The sequence below is a fragment of the Thamnophis elegans genome, chromosome 11 (assembly GCF_009769535.1).
Source record: "Thamnophis elegans isolate rThaEle1 chromosome 11, rThaEle1.pri, whole genome shotgun sequence".
Classification (NCBI taxonomy): domain Eukaryota; kingdom Metazoa; phylum Chordata; class Lepidosauria; order Squamata; family Colubridae; genus Thamnophis; species Thamnophis elegans.
Window position 1 is genome coordinate 30,746,523 of NC_045551.1, and position 20,422 is coordinate 30,766,944.

Here is a 20,422-nt window from a genome sequence, read left to right on the forward strand (position 1 = left end):
ATTACTTTGGGATGGAAGCACAAAAATTATGTGCTTTAGTAAGGCACACGTTTAACAGAAATACCGGAGAGAAGGTTGGGGAATCATTTCTGGGCTTGCAGGGACTTGCACACCCTTTTCCCATTCTTGTTTCCATGAATCTGCAAACAAGTAATATTCATCTGTGTTAATATGATGAGAGTCTGGCAGTTTCATGGCACTGATGAGGTCTTTTCGAAACACCTGAAGGCATAGTGAGAGATAAAGAAATAATCCATTAAAACTTTATTTTTTAAATTTAATGATAAATATCTACTAATGTATTACACAAAAAAGCCTTCAAGACCACAGGATTATGCTTGTGGCAAGCATGGCATCAAAATTAATGTGTGTTTTTTAACTATCTCTGCATTACAATTTTAGTACAAGAAATACAAGAAATATTTATTTACATTTTCATAAGTTGACCCAATCTAAGGGCATACAACCAGAAAAAGAATAAAAAACCAAAACTAAACAAGAAATAAATAACCATCCCACCACAATGCATGGAGATGTGTGTCCAAAACAATCAATCTAACAAGATTCAAAGCACAGTGGAAAAAAGCTATACAAGGAATGGTGTTGCACAGGCCTCAAAAGGAACAGTGTACCATAACATGCGAGCTCTTACAGATAAGTCCTGCTGTCTTGCCAAAGCCTTGTGGCTTTTCTATGGGACAGGATTTGCTATCATCATAAAATATTCTTACTAGACTAGCAAATTTGATCTTGATAAGGCAATGCCATTTATCCTGCTGCTTTGCCATTTACATATGACCAGAACTTTGGATTGATCCCAAAACTTTACAACTAGCAGATAGTCTACAAGTTACAACTTAAGAGCCGAGGTGGCGCAGTGGTTAAATGCAGCACTGCAGGCTACTGCTAGATCAGCAGTTCAGCGGTTCAAATCTCACCGGCTCAGGGTTGACTCAGCCTTCCATCCTTCCGAGGTGGGTAAAATGAGGACCCAGATTGTTGGGGGCAATATGCTGACTCTCTGTAAACCGCTTAGAGAGAGCTGAAAGCCCTATGAAGCGGTATATAAGTCTACTGCTATTGCTAAAAAAAACAAAAAAAAACTGTAATGGAGTCTGTCCATTAAGGTTATAAGTCATAACCATTGCAAAATGGATCGATCCCATGACTGACCCAATTTTATGATGTTTTTTTGCAGCAACTATAAATCAATGTCTTTAATTTAGTTTGCCATAGCTGTCAATATCCTGAAATAAACTTTATAAATTATAAATCTAATAAATTGATTGTTCATTCATATTAATATATATTCAATAATAAACAAGAATATTGGGATATGAAGAAGCAAACATTTAGGTATACTAGTAAAATGCTACAAATCAAATAAAACCTTACCTCAGCAGGCCTCTTTTGTTCATTTGTTGGTGTTTTTGATTTGCTTCTGTATTTAGAACAAAAGGAGAAAGAAGTAGAAGGACCTATAGGAACATCAAGAAAAAGGAAGAGAATGAAAAGGAAGAAAATTGAAATTTGACTAGAAAAAGAAATTTGCTCAATTTCTGATTTTTCATCTAGTTTTTGTAGAAGTATAAAAGCAAGAATTTCTAAATAACCTAAACATATCAAAATATTAATTTGTTTGCTGAAAAAGCCAACATACATTTGTTGCCCTGGATTATATGGGAAATTTTCTCAAATGTAATTTTTGCAGAAATATATATTTTAGATGAGAGCAATATGTGCATAATTTCTTTTTATGAAATGGGGGAAAGGTGACATTTGTGTTTCTGGATATTTTAACGGAATCTGCATTTGTCTGCATTTTAAAGGTTTATTCTTACATGAGATTTGTGATTATTATTTTTTTGCTAAAAGTATGTTCGTGAGGGATGATGTTGTTTATTTTTTGCAAATATATGTGAGGGGCAAGGGTCCCATATTAATTTTTTTTGTTACAACTATGTGTAAGGGGCAAGGGTTCCATATTAATTTTTTTTAGCATTTATACTTTTCATTCTGTAAACCGAACATTCTGTTCAGCTTTGGCAAGGTATGCATATATGCCTTCAGATTTGGAAATTAAGGGCCTGCCTCTTCCTTGTACTCAGAGAGGAGCAGAGCAAGGAAAAAAACATCCTCAAGAAGAAGAGCCAGAGAGCACAGTTCAGCCTTTTTACATTTTTTGGCTTATGTCTCAATTGACTGCCAAGAGGCTTGAGCATCCCACAAATTAGAAATGAGTCATCGACCAGCTTCAGAAAGCTAATTATAATAAACGAAGTCTTGATTGGTGCATCAAACCTCAATTTCAAACAGAGGTACTTTGCCAGAACTACACTACAGTTCATTGTCCGAAGTGAGTTCAAATTTTCAAATAAATTAGACTACAAAAAAACCTGTGTTACTGTCAAACATAAATTAGACTAACATATACTTAAATTTCCTAAAATTATAGGAAATACCCACCATGTTCTAACAATGTTGTCTACTGCAATCATAACCATTTCCATTGTTAGGAAGCAGATAAACAATTAGGAAGAAGATGCCCTAAATCCTTATTTTGTTATAGATTCAAGAGGTAAATGGCTAGTGAAAGGAAATAATCTGCCTACTTCAAAAGTAGTTACCCACTTTGATTCTATTTTGATCCCTATATACATGAAGGCAATTAATATTTTTCTTAACCTGCATTAGTTTTTTATCTTTATATTTTTAAACTTCAATTAAAAATATTATTTAAAAAGAAGGAATGCAAGAATGCCAGAGGATTTCTAAAACTGCAAGTCCAGCATACTGTATGAATTTTAGCAGCTGATGTTTGGGAATTTCCAGCATTTTTTCCAACAGCTGTGCCACTGCAGCCATAATAGCAAAATGACAAAAAGAGGAGCAGAGGAAGAGCTACACTCACTGCTTAAAAAGAGAAACTGATCAATTGATTACATATATAAAAGAACTGGAATTGATATATAGTGTCAACTAGAATCTAACTTTTATTTATAGTCATTTTAAATTTGCAAGGTGGGGGGGATCTACAAGCTATAACCAAACATTTCCACATATAGGAGTGAGTAAAGCAGCAAATCTCCTTTGGAAAAGAGAAGCTTGAAAATACTAAAAAATACGTTAGAATTATGCAGCTTTTTACATTCTACAAAGGCTCTCAAGAAGCCTCTGTATTTAATAGTTACATTTAACTTCACTTTGTAATGTTTCTAATTTTGTTTTGATCTCTGATATTACTAAATACCATAGCATACAAGAGGAAATGAAATTGAACAAAAAATGCAATTCCCTTTATAGCTGAAGAAAAAGTATAACAGTTTGCCCTCAAACCAAAAAAAGAAACCACAGGAAGAGTTACAGATCAAAGGAAGATTAGATCACTTTATTTACTTTCATTGTCTGAACTGTCACTGCTGCTTAGATGCCTGTGGCGTTTCATCCTGACGCATCCTATAAAGAGTGAAAACAAACAGTTAGCAAAATTCTTCCTGCAAGGGAAATAAGCAGCCAGATAGTTGCCTTAATTCTGCGCCCAGAATTAGTTGGTGCTGTGCAATGAAATACAAGGATATCTTATTTATTTATCACATGTATACAGCTACTTAATTACAAAATAACTGTGGTGTACAGTATTAAAATCAAATTAAGAACAATAAGGCAGAAAATAGTAAACATTTAAAAATAACAAAAATATTTTCTCAACCATACTGCATACCCATAAGGGACTCAGCCCCCAATCTTACCCAATGTTTCAGGATAACGCATGTTTTAAGATTCTATTTGAATGAAACCAAGATAGTGGTAATGCAGATCTCAGGGTGGGGGAGGGGGAGAAGGAAGAATGCTGTCTAGAGTCCAGGTGCAACAGAGAAGCTTACATTCTAGGCCACAAGAGACAACACTGTTTACAGACACTGTCCAGGCAAAATGTATTAAAACATCCATTTAAACCAACTGCATTAATCAAAATACACATTAAGATAAACTAAATTCCTCCAGATCCTTGTTAATAACAATTATTAATTAGGTAGAAAAACATGAAATCAGACTGTATAATTAACTAGGAATAAATTACACACCTCTTGATTCAATCTTTGAAAATATTCACCACAATCCACATTTTAATAATTGTTCAATAGTTATTTATTGCTTTCTCTTATTTAACTAGCTGCCTATAAGAGGATCTCTCCTCTTATTTCATGATATTATTTTTTTTAATCAGAGTGCTTTCCAAAAGCTTTTTGAAAGTCCAACCATGCAAGCACACTTCAAGAGCGTGCTTCATATTTCCAAGAAATTAGCAAGGTTGACTCAGCCTTCCATCTTTCTGAGGTGGATAAAATGAGGACCCAAATTGTTGGGGGCAAAATGCTGACTCTGTAAACCACTTAGAGAGGACTGTAAAAGCACTGTGAAGTGTTATGTAAGTCTAAATACTATTGCTATTGCTATTTTTTACTACCCAATTAAATTTAGCAGAAGCTATGGTAATTCTTCTACATTGGTATTTTTTTGCTATGTGCCCATTAATTTTATAGCAACTAATAGTTTTATAGTTTTCTTTAAAATTTCTCAGATTTTCCAATGTTTTATCTACTAACACTGAAGCAAAAAAAATAAAACCTAATACTACTACTACCTCCTCCACCAGGAAAAAAACTATTCTAGTTTTATCAGCAATTATATAATTGCTTTTATGGGGAAAATAGGAGAAGGAAGGAGTATTATGTATGTTGGGTACCTTGAATTGTTTATAAAGTGTGGATAAAAATCAAATAAATAAATAAATAAATATCACATTACATTTACATACAAACCAATTTAAATATCATTCTAAATCAGGAGTGTCAACCAATACATAAAACACATACAATATAATGGATGCAACATTTAAATAAATACCTCCTAGATTACGTCCTACATTTATGGAACCAAAATATTATACTGGAATTAGCTTATATATTAGTGTCCCAATAACCATGTTTGAGGTATTTCAGAATCAGAGGAAAACTAAATGTAAAAATAGCAGTAGTTCTGTGATTGGAGAAAAAATGAGCCATTTTTGCAACAAAATTCAGCAACTGCTTTCACTTCTAAAAGAACACAATAAAAACATGAAGTGAACATTTCCAATGATTGCCATAAAGAAAGTTCCAGTTTCCTTTTTTATCATTTTCCATTATATTTTTCTACAGAAAAGAGTTCTTATAGAAAGACAATTTAAAAGTTACTATCAATAATTTTATTTTAGAATGTCCTTTTAAGTTGCTTTAAAACAAGATACTGTATTTTTCAGAGCATAAAACATACCAGAGTATAAGACACACCAAGATTTTGAAGAGGCAAATTAGAAAAAAAAAGTTTTTGCACTCTGCAGACCTCCTAAAAGTGACCCATTTTTTGCAAAAATGGGTTCATTTTTTGTCAAAAGGAGGCTTATAGTGTGCTCCTGGGGGCTGGGGGGAGCAAAAAAAGTCTATTTTTTGCTCATTTCTGCCCTCCCCAGCCCCCAGGAGCACTCTGGTAGCCTCCTAAAGGCTATGCACAGCCATTTTGGTGAAGGGGCGGGGTTTCGGGAGACCAAAAAATGTTGTATTCAGTGTATAAGACGCGTCCAGATTTTCACCCTCTTTTTTGAGGGAAAAAGGTGCATCTTATACTCTGAAAAATACGGTAAGTCAAAAATTTCTAATCATGCAATTGAATTATTTCAGTCAATAGCAGATTTGTATCCAATGCTAATATGTGATCTGGTGCTATTTGAACAAGTTTGGAACACTAATTCCTTCCCTTTTCCATTGCAACTCATTCTCTATTTTTTAAAATTTCTGGTAAACCAGAGTTTACGTCTGCAATTAAACTTTAAAATTACAAAAAGAGAAAAAATACTGCAATATGCAATTCAAGAACTCAAGTTTTTCTATGTTCAAATTATGCTGCCTGCTTCCCTAATCATTAAGAAGGATTAAAGAACCATAACATAAAAATCAAATGAAGTCCCATATAGCAACAGGACTAAGTCACATACCACATATTAACAGTTGATGCAACATCTTGATCCAGTGCCAAAAAGAACCAGGTCCAAACCTTTCTGAAGGCTAGCACTACTGGTGCCATCCTTATTTGGGGGTGGGCCATTATGCTCCATAGGGCAGAGACTGTAGTAAAATAATTGAGAAGGCATGCTAATTGAGTGACATAAAATGGCAGTTTGATAGATGAGTCTTGGAGCATGTCCAATCTTGTTGGATAGGCAGATAACTTGAGATAGCCTCTTCTTGGCCCTGTGCCATATATGGTTTTATGGGTGATCACCAGCACTTTAAAATGCACCCCAAGTTCACTGGTAACTATTATGGCTTGTGCCATAATAGGGTTATATGGATGTTCCTGCAACTACTCACACTAATGTGCACTGGATCAGTTATAGCTTCTGATCTTCAAGAACAGCCCCATGTAAAGCACACTGCAGCAATCCAGATGAGAAGCAACCAAGCGATTATTAACTATGAATAGTGCTTCCTAATCTAGAGAAGCAACCAAGCGATGAGTAACTATGAATAGTGCTTCCTGATCTAGGTATGAGCACAACTGACACACAATATAAATTTGTGTAAAAAGACCGTTGGCTTACCTGAACGGTCGTTCTCTGGGCACTGTAAGGAGAGTCCAAGCGTGGGTTAACACAGCCTATCTGTCCTTTGACTGAGTAATGTTTTTCTTGACCACGCCTCCATTTGCCTCCCTATGTTCAGCTTAAAAACAAAAAGACAATCGTATGGTAAAGGTTCAGTCAATAACACGGTCACATTTTTGGAAGAAAAACCTCCTGGGCGGGTTTGGACTCTCCTCGCAGTGCCCAGAGAACGACCATTCAGGTAAGCCAACGGTCTTTCTCCAGTGCGCTGCTTGGAGCGTCCAAGCGTGGGACATGCCCAAGCTATTGTGTCCCAGGGCGGGTAATGACCGGAGTTTCCGGAGTCTCAGCAACTCTTTGCAAAATTCTTCTTCCGAAGGAGGCTGAGGCTGAGGCAAAGGTGTCTATTTTGTAGTTCTTTATAAAGGTGGTGGGGGAAGCCCATGTGGCCGCCTGCAGATGTCCAGAATAGATGCCTGGGTCACCCAGGCTGCTGAGGCAGCCGTGCTCCTAGTAGAGTGTGCGGTGAGCCTGCACGGAGCCGTCTTGCCCTGATGTTCATACGCCAGCTTGATACAAGCGCACAGCCAACGGTGGGCTGATGTTCGTTGTGCCCTTCAGAAAGCTTTTAATTTCAGGGTGCTGGCTCAGAGATTGAGAAGAACCCCTGGCCAGGATGGTCGATAATGCTGCAACCAGATGCCTGAGTGTACTGGGTGCCAGACCCTTGTCCAGACCCTCCTGTAGGAAGTCCAGAGTCTGAGGGACTGAAGCAGAAAAGTCAACAATGTCTCTATCTTTGCACCAAGATGAAAAGGCGGCCCAGGTCGCATCGTATATTCTGGTAGTGGAGGGTCTCCTGGACACTTTTATTGTTTGTATGACCTTGTCAGAGATGTTCTGTTTCCTCAGGAGGTCCCCCTCAAGTGCCAAATGGCTAATTGCAGCCATTGGGGGTCCAGGTGACTGATGGCCCCCTGGCTGAGGGAGATTTGATCCTGAGGAATTCGCCACGGTCTCTGAACGGAGAGACTGACAAGGTCTGCGTACCAGGACCTCCTGGGCCAGAATGATGCCATCAGGAGAACCTCTGCCCGTTCCGTCAGGAGTTTGGCCACCACCTGAGGGATGAGTGGAAGAGGAGGGAATGTGTATAAGAGTTCTCGGGGCCCACCCGCATCTCAGTGCGTTTGTCCCCTCCGCCAATGGTGAATGGTAGTGGGTGAGGAATTGTGGCAGTTGTGTGTTGGAATGTGTGGGAAATAGGTCTACTTGCAGTTTGCCGAATCTCCTCACGATCTGCTGGAACAGATCCGGGTGTAGGCGCCACTCCAAGTGATCGATGCGTTGCCGGCTCAGCCAGTCTGCCTCCTGGTTGCTGGTTCCGGAGATGTGATCTGCTCTGAGAGAAGCCAGATGTCGCTCCGCCCACCTGCCCAGAGCCTCTGTCTCGACCATGAGTCCCCTGGGATGGATACCGCCCTGCCTGTTTATGTGGGCTTTTGTTGCCACATTGTCTGTCAATAACAGTACATGTCTTCCCTTTATCAGGTGAGCGAAGCATCGCAGAGTGAATCGGGCTGCCCTCAGTTCCAGCCAGTTTATGCTGTGGACAGCCTCCCTCTAGAGACCACTGACCCTGGGCAAGTTGACCCTGGCAGTGGGCGCCCCACCCCAGAAGGCTGGCGTCTGTGGTCACTACGACCCTTTCTGGCTCTTTGAACGGACAGCCTTTCACGATCGCCTTGGATCTCCACCAGGCCAGAGATCGGGTCACCCTCTGCAGGAGACGCACACGCCTGTGGGAGTTGCTGGTTTTCGCTCTCTGCATTGGAAGAAGAAAACATTGCAGTTCCCTGGCATGGAGACGGGCCCAGGAAGCCACCTTCAGGCAAGAAATCATGATCCCTAAAAGCTGGGGCAGTTTGATGATCGGCACCAACCTGGACTGACGCCATTGGTTCACCCCGCTCCTCAGGTTGTTCAGTCGATCTGGAGACAGGAATACCTGGCAGGAGGTCGAATCGATGATGGCGCCCAGGTGCTGAATGCGCGTGGACGGTCGGAGCTGGCTCTTCTCCAAGTTGACTGAAAAGCCATGTTGCTGCAACGTCCAAACGGTCAGTAGGACATCCCGTCGAGCCTGCTCTGGTGTGACAGAATGTATGATTATGTCGTCTAGATAGCATTCTAGACGGATGGGATGGCGGAGGTGAGCCACCACCACCGCCAGGATCTTGGTAAATGTTCTGGGCGCTGACGAGAGACCGAAGGGGAGAGCCTTTTACTGGTAGTACCTCCCCTGGGAACAGAACCTCAGGAACCTCCTGTGGGCAGCATGGATGGGGACATGTAGGTATGCTTCCTTTAGATCTATGGAGGTCAATAGATCCCCTGTCCTTACGCAATCCAGGATGGAGTGGAGGGATTGCATCTTGAACCTTTTGTAAGCCAGATGCTGATTCAGGCTTTTTAGATCCAAGATGGCCCTCCACCCCCCTGAATTCTTCGGGACCAGGAACAGGATGGAATAGAAGCCCTGCCTTTCCTGGTCCCTTGGAACTGGTTCTATGGCCTCTATCTGGAGAAGATGGAGTATCTCCGCCTGCATGAGCTCCCTCTCTACCAGGTTCCTGAAGGTAGGGCAGCGGATGAATTTCTTCTGGGGAAAGGTCAGAAATTCTAGGACTAGGCCCCTCCTCATGGTATTGAGGACCCATGTGTCCGAGGTGATCTCTTCCCACCTGTCGGCATATAACTGGAGCCGACACCCTATGGGAGGAACCCTGTGATGGTCACTTCCCCCTGTGGAACTGGTGGGAGTTGTTGTTGTTGCCCCCACGAAATGGCTTCCGAAAGGAAGACTGCTGCTGTCTGTTACGGGACCCGAAGGAGGCCCTATCCTGCTTCTTGTCACCCCCCTGATGGAAAGACCTCTAGTAGGAGGAAGATGAGGACGCCCGAGCGGCATCCTGATTTCTAAAGGTTTGCTTACAAAATGAACCAGAGCCCTTGCGCTCGTTTCTCTTCAAGGTGGCCGGGAGAATTTTTCGCTTGTCCTTAGTTTCTATGACAAATTTATCCAAGGCCTCCCCGAACAACTGCCCTCCCTTGAAGGGGGCGGAAGCCAACTTCCATTTGGCCTTCATCTCAGCCTTCCAGTGCTGGAGCCACAAGAGGCGGCGAAATGTAATATTGGAAGCTAGGGCCCTGGAGGCGAACTTCGCTGCATTCAGCAAAGCATCAGCCGAATATTCAATGGTCATAATGATCTTGGTAAGATCATGGCGCCACTTAGAGCCCCGGGAGAGAGGTTTGGATCTGAGTTGTCTCAGCCAGAACAAGGATGCCCTGGTGAAGAAAGAGGCAGACGTGGACCCCAGGCGGCCGCCATGTGTGTTTTATGGCATGCCTTCTCAGACCTCTTGTCTTTGGCCATCTAGAAGGTCAGCAGGTAAGTTTGAATTGGATGTTCACCGCCTTGGCCTTGTGAAGTATGGACTTAAACAAGGATGGCTTAAAGAGACCAGTGAAGGCTGGCTTGTCAGGAGGCAGGTCTTCGTCCTCCAACAGCTCAAAGCCCTCAGCCACCTCCTCCTCCGAATCAGAGGCCTCAGAAGTTAACGATGTAGGAGGAGAGGTCGGATCTTTGGAGGTGGAGGCCGCAGTAAGATGCCTGGCCTTGGAAGAACCCGATTTGCGGGAATCTCTGTTTAATGCCCTCCGCAATACCCTGGGAGATGGCTAGAGAAATCACTTCCCTCATTTCAGCTGACAATGCTGGGCCCTTAGCCTCTCTCAGGGGTTGCTTGTTGGCATGCACAGGGCGCCTGGCCTTGCCTGAACGGGTAGCCTCTTCCGCGGGTAGCATGCTCTGGAAGGGTTCCATTTCTTCCCTAATAGAGGAACTGGGTGATTCCGGATATCCCCAGGAAGCATCTGGGGAGGGTTCCCTGGACTCATAATCCTCTACAGGAGACCTACTGACCCTGATAGAGTCAGCACCCTCGCTCCTGATAGAGGGCCCCTTGGGAGAATCAGCCCCTTGGTCTGAGGGAGAACAGGCCCTGTGGTGGTGTGGGGCCTTGGCCTCCGCAGGTTTATGGGACCGGGAACTCTCTTTGGCCTTATCTGGTGACGCTGAGGGACCCGGGGAGGACTTCCTGATGGTGCCCCTGTTCCCTTTTCCCCCTTTTGGTAAGGGATCCATCCTACTGCGTTTGCTGGAAGGCCCTGGCTGCTCCTCCTGCGCCTCCTTACAGTCATCAGCCATGCTGCTGTAGGCCATGGAATTGAAGGCCCTGGTGTAGAACGAGCTTGCAGTGGAAGGGCATCAATGCTGGCCAGCCAGCTCAAGCACGCCCGCATATACTCCAGGGGGGAGAGGGCCGCCTGTTGGACGGATTCCTTCCTCCGACCGCCCTCAGATCCCCGAGACTCAACTGAAGGAGGGAAGGGCTAGCCGGCGCCCCGGACTAGGCCCCGCACCCCCGGCGGCAATCTGCGGCTGAGAGGTAAGTGTTCACTCTCTCCCTGGCTCTTTCTTCGTTCTTTGCTCTCCCTGAGCTCCAAAGCGTCCGCACACAGCAGCGACCATTGGGGTGCACAAAATGGCGGCCAGTGTGTGCGCAGCCTCCGCCCGCCAAATTCGCTGTCACTCAGGGAAAAACACATGAAGGGACAAAAATAGCTGCCGCAGTTGCCGGGCAAAACTGAGCACCACCACGGCCAGCGAGCTAGCACTCGCAAGGCTCGAGGATTGTGGCAGTTGGGGATTGTAGGAGAGGGGCGACCACCTGATCCCTCCCCCCTCACTCGCCAACAAAGGCTGGTCAAGCGACTCATGCGACCTGCACCACTTGCGACCAGTGGGAGACAGGAACCAGCCCGGAAACCTCTCAGTAATCTCTATTTTCGGAATAAATCTCTGCAGAAACTGTTTGAGACGGTATGAGTGGTCAAATTATGTTGGGAACCCCAGTCTATCTGTCCTTGAACTGGAGAACTCCCAGAACAGTCCTTACAGGCGGACTGAATTTTTAAACTGAACATAGAGAGGCAAAGGGAGGCATGGTCAAGAAAAACATTACCCAGTCCAAGGGCAGATAGGCTGTGTTAACCCACGCTTGGACTCTCCAAGCAATGCACTGGAGAAACCATTCTAGCCATCCTACTATTATCTCTTTGAGAGTTTAAGAAGATTTCCAAATTGCACACCGGTTATGTTGTGAAAAATCCCATCCAGTACTAACCTGAAAGATTTCCAGCACCAGTGCCCAACTATCAATAGTCATTCAGTCTTCCTAGGATTAAGTTATTTCTACAGTCTACAGACACTGAGACAGAATCTTGATGGCATCACTTGGACAGAATTTGATATAAATAACTGAGTGTCATCAGCATACTATTGAAAATATCCAATCCTATGCCACCAGATAATTTTGGCCAGCACTTCCTTAGTTATAAGACATATAGATTTATGAAACAAAAATTAACTCTTTCATTTTTCAAGTTATCTTCTACAGGCAGTCCTTAACTTGCAACAGTTTGTTTAAAGTGACATGACCATTTTTCACACTCATGATCATTGCAGTATCCCCATGGTCACGTGATTTACATTTGGATGCTGGACAACTGATGCATATTTATAATTATTGCAGTGTCCAAGGGTCACATGATCACCTTTTACAACCTTGTGACAAGCAAAGACAATGGGAAAGCCAGATTCACTTAATAACCATATTACTAACTTAACAACTTCAGTGATTCACTTAACAAATGTGGCAACAAAAATCATAAAATGGGCAAAACTCACTTTAACAAATTTTTCACTTAACAACATAAACTTTGGACTCAATTGAAGTTGTATGTTTTGGACTACCTGTATGTGTAGAACACTCAAAATGTCCAAAAAAAGAATTATAGGCATACATATTAAAAAATAAATAAAAACAAGACAATGAAACATTTAAAATATATAATTCCAGGAGAGAAAGAGAAGGAGAGAGGGTAGGAAGGGGAAGAGAGAGGGTACGAGTAGGGGAGAGGTAAGGGAAGAAAGAAGGGGAAGAAGAGGAGGAAGGAAGTAGAGAAGGAAGGGAGGAAGAAAAGAAAAGAAAGAGAAAATAAGGTGGTGGTTACAACAGGCGCTAGGGGTGGTAAACAAAGCAATCCAAACTGTACCTTATAACCTTTTAAGTGGAATAACAATAGTATAAGAATGGCAAAGAAAAAGAATAACTATGTGAATGTATACCTATAATTGTATGTAAGAGAATAAATGACAGTAAGAATATAAAGCACAATATAGGTAAACAATATTTGGTTATAAATAACTAAGTATAAATAAATATAGAATTGTACATAAAAATAGATAATGAATAAGGAGACCATAAATGCAAAATAGAAATGTATAGAAGGGAAAACACTAACTGCAAAGAAACCGCTGTATGATATACTGCTGTATGATATACGATGGAACTTCTTGTTCCTATGCTGTTTTAAGTCATGTATCTATTTTTGTTGATGTGTTTAAAATAAAAATTTATATATAAAAAAATAAAATAAAATAAAATATATAATTCCAAAATCTAGCTTGTTAAAGAAATAAAGTGGCATATTTTTACAAATTCTAATTTCAGTTTATCCAAATAGAAATGTGATGAATAAATTATAGTTACACCATTGGTTTATTTTAAGATTTGACAGAAATTCTATGTTGCTTTTTGCAGAAATAAATTGCAGATATTTCTACACAATTGAATTGGGCCCATTTTATTTCTCACATTTAGAAAGTAAATAAAAGAAACAGAAACAGGTTAATAGCCAAAAACATTTAAATGAAAGAAATTCATTACTTTTAAAATACATTGTTTGGTAAAATACAAGGCAGTATGAGAATCACAAAACAGTACAGCAATATATTCCAGAAAAAAGCTTAACCTACTGCATAATTTAACTATCCCATTGAAGTTTCCAATTTGCTAAAGAAGAAAGCAATTCAAGTTGCTTTTTATAAATAATTTCAAAACACCCACAAAAAGAATAAAATTGAAATACAATATTATATTTTAGCCTTTTTATTAAAGTTATTAAATAGCTGTTTCATTAAATTATTAAATGTGAGATAATACTCTATCTTAATAAGCTGTGATTTGGATGAGATAACAGATTTTATTATTACTGTTGTTTGGTGCAAATCTAGATTACCCTGCATTTGCTCTGACACCTTACTACATTTTATACCTGAAGTGACCAACACAAGAATTTACCAAATAAATTTAAATTTGTAAAATATCTCCAACATCATTTGCATTCAGAATACAGTTGCAGTTAAAAGAAATCAAATTAGTAGCCACCTTTACATTTTGTTTAGATAGCCACACATTGTTTCTATACTCTGTTGTTAAATACTTAACAATATTTACATTTGTTTTTGGAAGAACTCTCTTTTCATTACCCCTTCTATTCAATTACGTGCTAGAAAGAAGGACTTCTGTGTTCATATCCTTCCGGACCAAAGCAAGTTAACACTGTTCTTTTTTTACTCCTATGCTGCCTTTGAGCAGACATCCTTTCAATGAATAGGTACCCTGTGTGTAGCTGGCGGGAAAGCTGTGGGGAATAGTTAACAGAAGCAAAATGATTATTCCTGATCCTTGTCTGTTTCTACTGCAGTCTGCAAGGTCAGGGACAGTTTCCATTAATTGCCTTTCTATCAATAATTATATAAAGTATTCTATAATTACAGACATACTTGTTTCAAGAATTTATGAGAAAATTGTATTCAGTTCAGAAACATATCTGAGCACATTATGCAGCCAAATAAAGAATCCCCACAACGAAGGCTTGAGAAAATAATTTTAAAATATAGAGGCATATTAGACCTACGACAAAAGGGGAAAATTTCGGATATAGATTTTGAAAACAGACACCTTTTACTTAAAAAGTGCATCGCATCCATTATACAAATCCCATTGACAACAAATTGCAATTTATGAGCACCATGGACAGACATTATTTCTTCATATTCCGATATAACATTTAATTTGCAGTGTAGGTTATATTTATGGGATAAATATAAAGAGTTCAAATAGAGTGTTTAAAATAATCATCTACATTTTTTGCTTTATGAAAATGTAATTAAGATTATTTATTTACAATATGAACTTTAAAGTAGAATTTTTAAAGGAAAATAAAAAGAAAACCTTCCTGTTTTAGAAATACCTCAAATGCATTCACTATTCTTATTATTGTCTTATCTGTTTTCTGCCATAGAGATGCTTTGTGAAAACTAAATAAAAATCAGCTAACTACATTGCTTTATCTTTAGTGACATTTTGTTCTCTGAAAGTTTCCAAAGAAATGCGATAACCATTATTCCATATCTATCTATCTATCTATCTATCTATCTATCTATCTATCTATCTATCTATCTATCTATCTATCATCTATCTGAAAAGTATAACCATCTCCAATCCTGCCCTTTTAATTCCTTTTTATGTGCTCTAACAATATATTTATTATAAAAATTCATTCCTTTCACAAATATTTCCAATTTCTTAATTAATCAAATCACTTATATTCCACTTCTTCTATATTTAATAAGATCTTCATCAATTTTAAAAAGGAAAAGGAATGTCCAGAAAATGAAGGGACACACCAAAAGCTTTTCTCTTCTAAATGTAGACTAGAAACTACTCTTTGTTTAGTTTAATCTCAATTAGAATAAAAATTTAATAAACTTCCATTGAATTATTTTTCAAGCAGCTTAATTCAAGAGTATCCAAATCTGGTGAAACATCTGATGGTTCTTTTTGTTTGATATATTTATGGGAATCCAGATTTTATTATTATTTTGTCTCAAAAAGGAGATACAGAAATCAATTTGATGCTCTGCGAAATATGAAGATTAACATTACTCTGAATATTAAGCAGATTTGTTATCAACAAAACTGAAACATTATTTCCATTAAAGAACTTTGGTGAAGGAATAAGTAATCAATATAGAGCAATTTTTGTCTGTAACAGTAAAATAGTTATTGCATACGGGCTACGGAAGAGATTGCCCAGCAGAGCCACAACCTGAGACAGGGATCCCCAAACTTGGCAACTTTAAGACTTGTGGATTTCAACTCCCAGAATTCTCCAGCCAGCACAGCTGGCTGGAGAATTCTGGGAGTCCTCAAGTCTTAAAAGTTGCCAAGTTTGAAGATCTCTGACCTAGCGAATCGATTTAACTCATTTCTTGCACACATTCAGCAACCTAGATGATGAACGGTTATCAACTTAAGTAAACCACGGCAGATGTGTGAACTCGCCCAAACGCAGCGGTTATACGGTAGACCCAATGGCAGAAAATAAAACACTGCAATAATAATAAAAACAAAGAAATAAGTAACTAAAGGGAGGGTGTTCTACCTCGCTTCCGGGCATAGCGATTCAGGCGGCCACATAAATGCAAGGCTTGAGTCGCTGCTGTAAAGCCGCCGTGTCCGCCCCCGTCCCCCCCCCCCCAAGCCGAAGAGGTGGGCGACGAAGCGAGAGGAGAAAAGTTATTTCCCCCGCCCTCACAAGCCAACGGCCACCCGCCCGACCACGTGTCCCCATCCCAAACACGGGCAGCGGTCCTCGAGGCGGAGCTTAGCACGGCGGCTCCTCCCCTTCCCCGCTCACCTCATGGAGGCTCGGCCCCCTTCCCGCCCCGCCAGCGTGACTCCAGCGGCCAGGCCTTGGCGCCAAGCGCCGCCCGTACGTGGGTGGAGGGCGCGCACACGCGCGCGCGGCGCGACTCGGTGCGGCGGCGGGATCGGCAATGTGGGTAAAGCGCCATCCCGAGTTCGGTCCCTCCATCACGGCGGCTGAGCCGGCCTCGGCCGGGAGATGCCCCGCTTGTTCCGTCTCTCCGCCTGGAGGTGGTTCCAGCGCACTCGCGCCAGCCCCTGCCCTGCTCGTGGCGCCAAACAACCTCGCCGCCCGCCCGGGGCTCGGGGGGGGGGGGGAGAGGCTGTCTTCCGCAGCTCACCTTGTGGCTCTGGGGCGGGCGGCGACCACGGTTTACGCTCCGTCAGGCCTGGAACTCGGGTCTTGCTGGGGCTGCTGCTATCTGGAGTCGCTCATCGGTGTCCTCCTTCAGTCGGCGCGGCGCTGCCCCGGGGCCTGCCCGCCCTGACTAGGGCCCAGCAACATGCCGCCTGCTTGACCTCTCTTCCCTCTGGCGTTCTGGGGGAAGCGGGCCCTTGTCCTTGCAGTCTCCCTCTTGGCAGGCCAGGCGGCGGTACAAGAGCCCTATTGTATTATTGACACTACTGCTGCCGCCACCACCACCGCCGCCTCTCAGGCTCCGCCTCTTCCCCTTCCCTTCTCTCCCACCCTGCCGGCAGCGGCGGCGGATCGGCTCTTCTCTCGCGGTCGAGTCCGATCGGGCTGCCTGGCACCTGCATGGCGAAACGCTCCGCCGCTCCCCGGGTTTCTTAGCATCCCCAGCAGGGCAAACTTCCAGAGGTCCGTTATCTGCTTTTGCCTTCCAAAGCTTGGATAATCTTTGTTCTTAAACTCCCCATTTCTTTTTCTAAACCTTAAATTGTTGGGGAAATCGTCGTACTGTCGTCAGTACACTCTTGTCTCCGTAGCGGGTTTTTTTATCACGTTCTACCCATCGCGTAGGTTGAGAATAACATTACTTCCACCAAAGAAATGTTACCATGCTTATGTACACGTTAAAGTTAATATAGTGCAAAACAAGCTACTTAATGTGTTGGTATACATGGAAGCAGCTAAATAATTGCATTTGTTTTGCTAATAAATAGCAGTGGAATTCACCCAAAGATATTCAGGCAATTCTGGAAAGAAAATATGCACCATATACCCAGCCAATCTTAGCTAGTATTTGAAGGTAAGCATAGTTAGTCCTACAGTAGTTAACGGTATTATTTGGATGTCTTGATGGCATGACAGTTTTAATGTTACCTAGCATGAGAAGTTGAAAAAAAATCCAAAAAGACATAGCGAACCACCTGTGTAACATTGCTAAGAAAACTTTGGATAGAGTCACCAGAAGTTGATCTTCACTTGAGGATATATTTATGTAATTGACAAACAAGTAGAAAAAATTAGAAAATCCATAAATCTTCCTGCAGTCTCTGAAGACAAGACACATTTCAAGTAAGAGAAATTTTAGGAAGAAACAGGATGAGTTGTGATAGAGCAACAATTTACATATGTCAACTGTATGATTGAATAAACAAACCATTTAATACTGTATCTGCTATGCATTATCCTAATACTGATAATATATTGAACAGCCTGATAGTCAATACTTGCACTTTTATGTTAACCAGAGGTGGGTTCCTGCCAGTTCTAACCTCTTCTACAGAAGAGGTTCCACAAATCTACAGCGCTGTTTAGAACCGATTCCAGCTTCCTCCCCTCGCCCATCCGCACATCAAGATGAAGAGTGAGAGGAGGAATTCTGGGAGTTGAAGTCCACAAGTCTTAAAGCTGTCAAGTTTGAACACCCCTGGGGGTTTTTTCTAAAGGGTTAGGGGTGCAAAGGTCTTGTAACTTGACAGCTTTAAGACTTGCGTGCTTCAAATGCCAGAGTTTCTGAGCCAACATTTTGATTGCTAAGCAAGAGCATTAAATGAGTTTCATCACATTTTACAAGTTGGCCATGCCCACCCAATCACATGACTGCCAAGCCACTCCACTTGGTCACATAGATCAGTGTTTTTCAACCTTTTTTGTGCAAAGGCACACTTTTTTCATGAAAAAAAATCACGAGGCACACCACCATTAGAAAATGTTAAATTTTTTTAACTCTGTGCCTATATTGACCATATATAAAGTAATTCTCCCACGGCACACCTTACACTATGTCACGGCACACTAGTGTGCCGCGGCACAGTGGTTGAAAAACACTGACATAGATGACAAGCTGCTCCCACCCGGTCACGTGGCCGGCAAGCCACTCCCACAGAGCAGTCACACCTACAGAAGAGGTTCTAAAAAAAATTGAAACCCATCATTGATGTTAACACAAATCTTAGCACATTTAGGGAAGTGCTATTATATCCCAATACAATGCAATTTCGTCACATAATCTGAGATGCTAGAACAGCTTGCAGCATGGTGCCAATTTCATAATCCCTGTTTTGAACAACTGTTGCAACATGGAAAAGCTGCTGATTCACGTTCAATTATTTGTAGAAAAGGAGACTATTATGTATGAAGTCACTTCATGCATAAAGAACTCATACAGTAGCTGAATTATAAAAATACATCATATTTATCAACCTAATTTGGAAACTAGGTAAAATTTGATGTGTGGGCAATTAAACTGGAATAACACCATAGAACTTTGAAAATGAAATGAAACTGGTAGTGATGGAAGACTTATTGAGGCAGAAAAACTTGATCCAATATGTGCTTCTTTGGCTAGATACATAAAGCAAGACTGGCAAATCATTTCCAGAAACACTAAGAATACCGTACTTTACCAGGACTTGGACACATTCTCAAAGCCATGTGGATACTTATTGCAGTATTGTTTTTGTACTCAATATCCAAAGTTGTAGAACTTACCGTAATTTGGAAGAACCATTTTCAACCTTGCAAAATTCTCATTATTCTCAGCCATTCTGAGTGATGATTGATAAAGAATAGCTGAACCTGTTTTAATTACTTCCCCATATGGTAATTTTTATACTTTCATAAAATTGTATTTGTAGCTTGATAGCATACAACCAGTGTTTCTGATAAAACACATAGCTCTATTCATCATATCATAGTGCTACTATTAAAATCGTTCTGTTATAAAACATTTTATTAACCTACATGTGAATGGAAGTTTAAATGCCAAAAGGAAACTGCTGGATTAAAGCAAAAGACTACCTACTACAGCATTAGCTACACTACTCATCTAGGAACCAGTAATATATCCTCAAACAGGATATAAACATGGCAGTCATCTCCCAATCATATTTGTTGGTAGTAAATTACTTGTAGGATGATATATCACCAGTGTAAACTTACCTTCCATAAATCTAACCAATCTATTTAAAATATATAAGTTGGCACATGCAAAACATAACTATCTCAGACTGTCTTGTTTGAAGTTTGAAAATACTCAGCACATCCAGATCCAAAGTAAGTTTTTATTCTCTCCCCTACATAAAACTCATTGATTTTGTACCATACTGAGAGAAAGCCATCAGGATTATTCTGAGTACTATGTTCATTGTTATTTTATTAACTAATGCTAGGAAAATTAAGAGCTATAGTACTATTCTGTTGCTTTTACCTGTTTGAGTAGAGAGATTTAAAATAAACAGTGATGTTCTGATGTAACCTTGTTACCTACCTAGTAAATTCATTGCTTTTTCATTTTTATCTTGGGAAAATTAAATGAGTAGACAAGACTAGATATTTTTGCTGGCTCCTATGGTCTGAGGACTTTCAAGATTATTGAAGTACAGATATCTAGCCCTTGATTTACATCTATTCATTTAGTGACTATTCAAAGTTACAACAGCACTGAAAAAAGCAACTCATGACCATGTTTTATACTTAGACCTTTGCAGCATCTCCATGGTCATGTGATCAAAACCTGGATGCTTGCCAACTGGCATGTATTTATGATAGTCAAGTGTCCACGGTCATGTGATCACCATTTGTGACCTGACAAGCGAAGTCAATGGGAAAGTCAGATTCACTTAACAACCATGTTACTAACTAAACTGCAGTGATTCACTTACCAACTGTGGCAAGAAAAGTTGTAAA

General features: G+C 41.0%; 1 protein-coding gene across 3 annotated transcripts in view; it reads right to left on the reverse strand.

Annotated features, from left to right (window-relative positions):
- JADE3 (jade family PHD finger 3) overlaps positions 1–17,010 on the reverse strand; it is a 31,948-nt gene extending 14,938 nt beyond the window's left edge. Inside the window, exons 1-4 of one of the 3 annotated variants that reach the window (XM_032226396.1) lie at positions 16,668–17,010; positions 3,397–3,456; positions 1,396–1,478; positions 65–222 (exon numbers count right to left, since the gene is read on the reverse strand). In XM_032226396.1, the coding sequence (XP_032082287.1) occupies positions 65–222; positions 1,396–1,478; positions 3,397–3,445 (290 nt within the window). In that variant the 5' untranslated portion in view covers positions 3,446–3,456; positions 16,668–17,010. Of the gene's footprint in view, positions 1–64; positions 223–1,395; positions 1,479–3,396; positions 3,457–6,034; positions 6,869–16,063; positions 16,241–16,667 lie in introns of those variants that run through there. The other 2 variants (XM_032226397.1, XM_032226395.1) reach the window with 2 other exon arrangements.
- Positions 17,011–20,422: the final 3,412 nt, after the last annotated feature.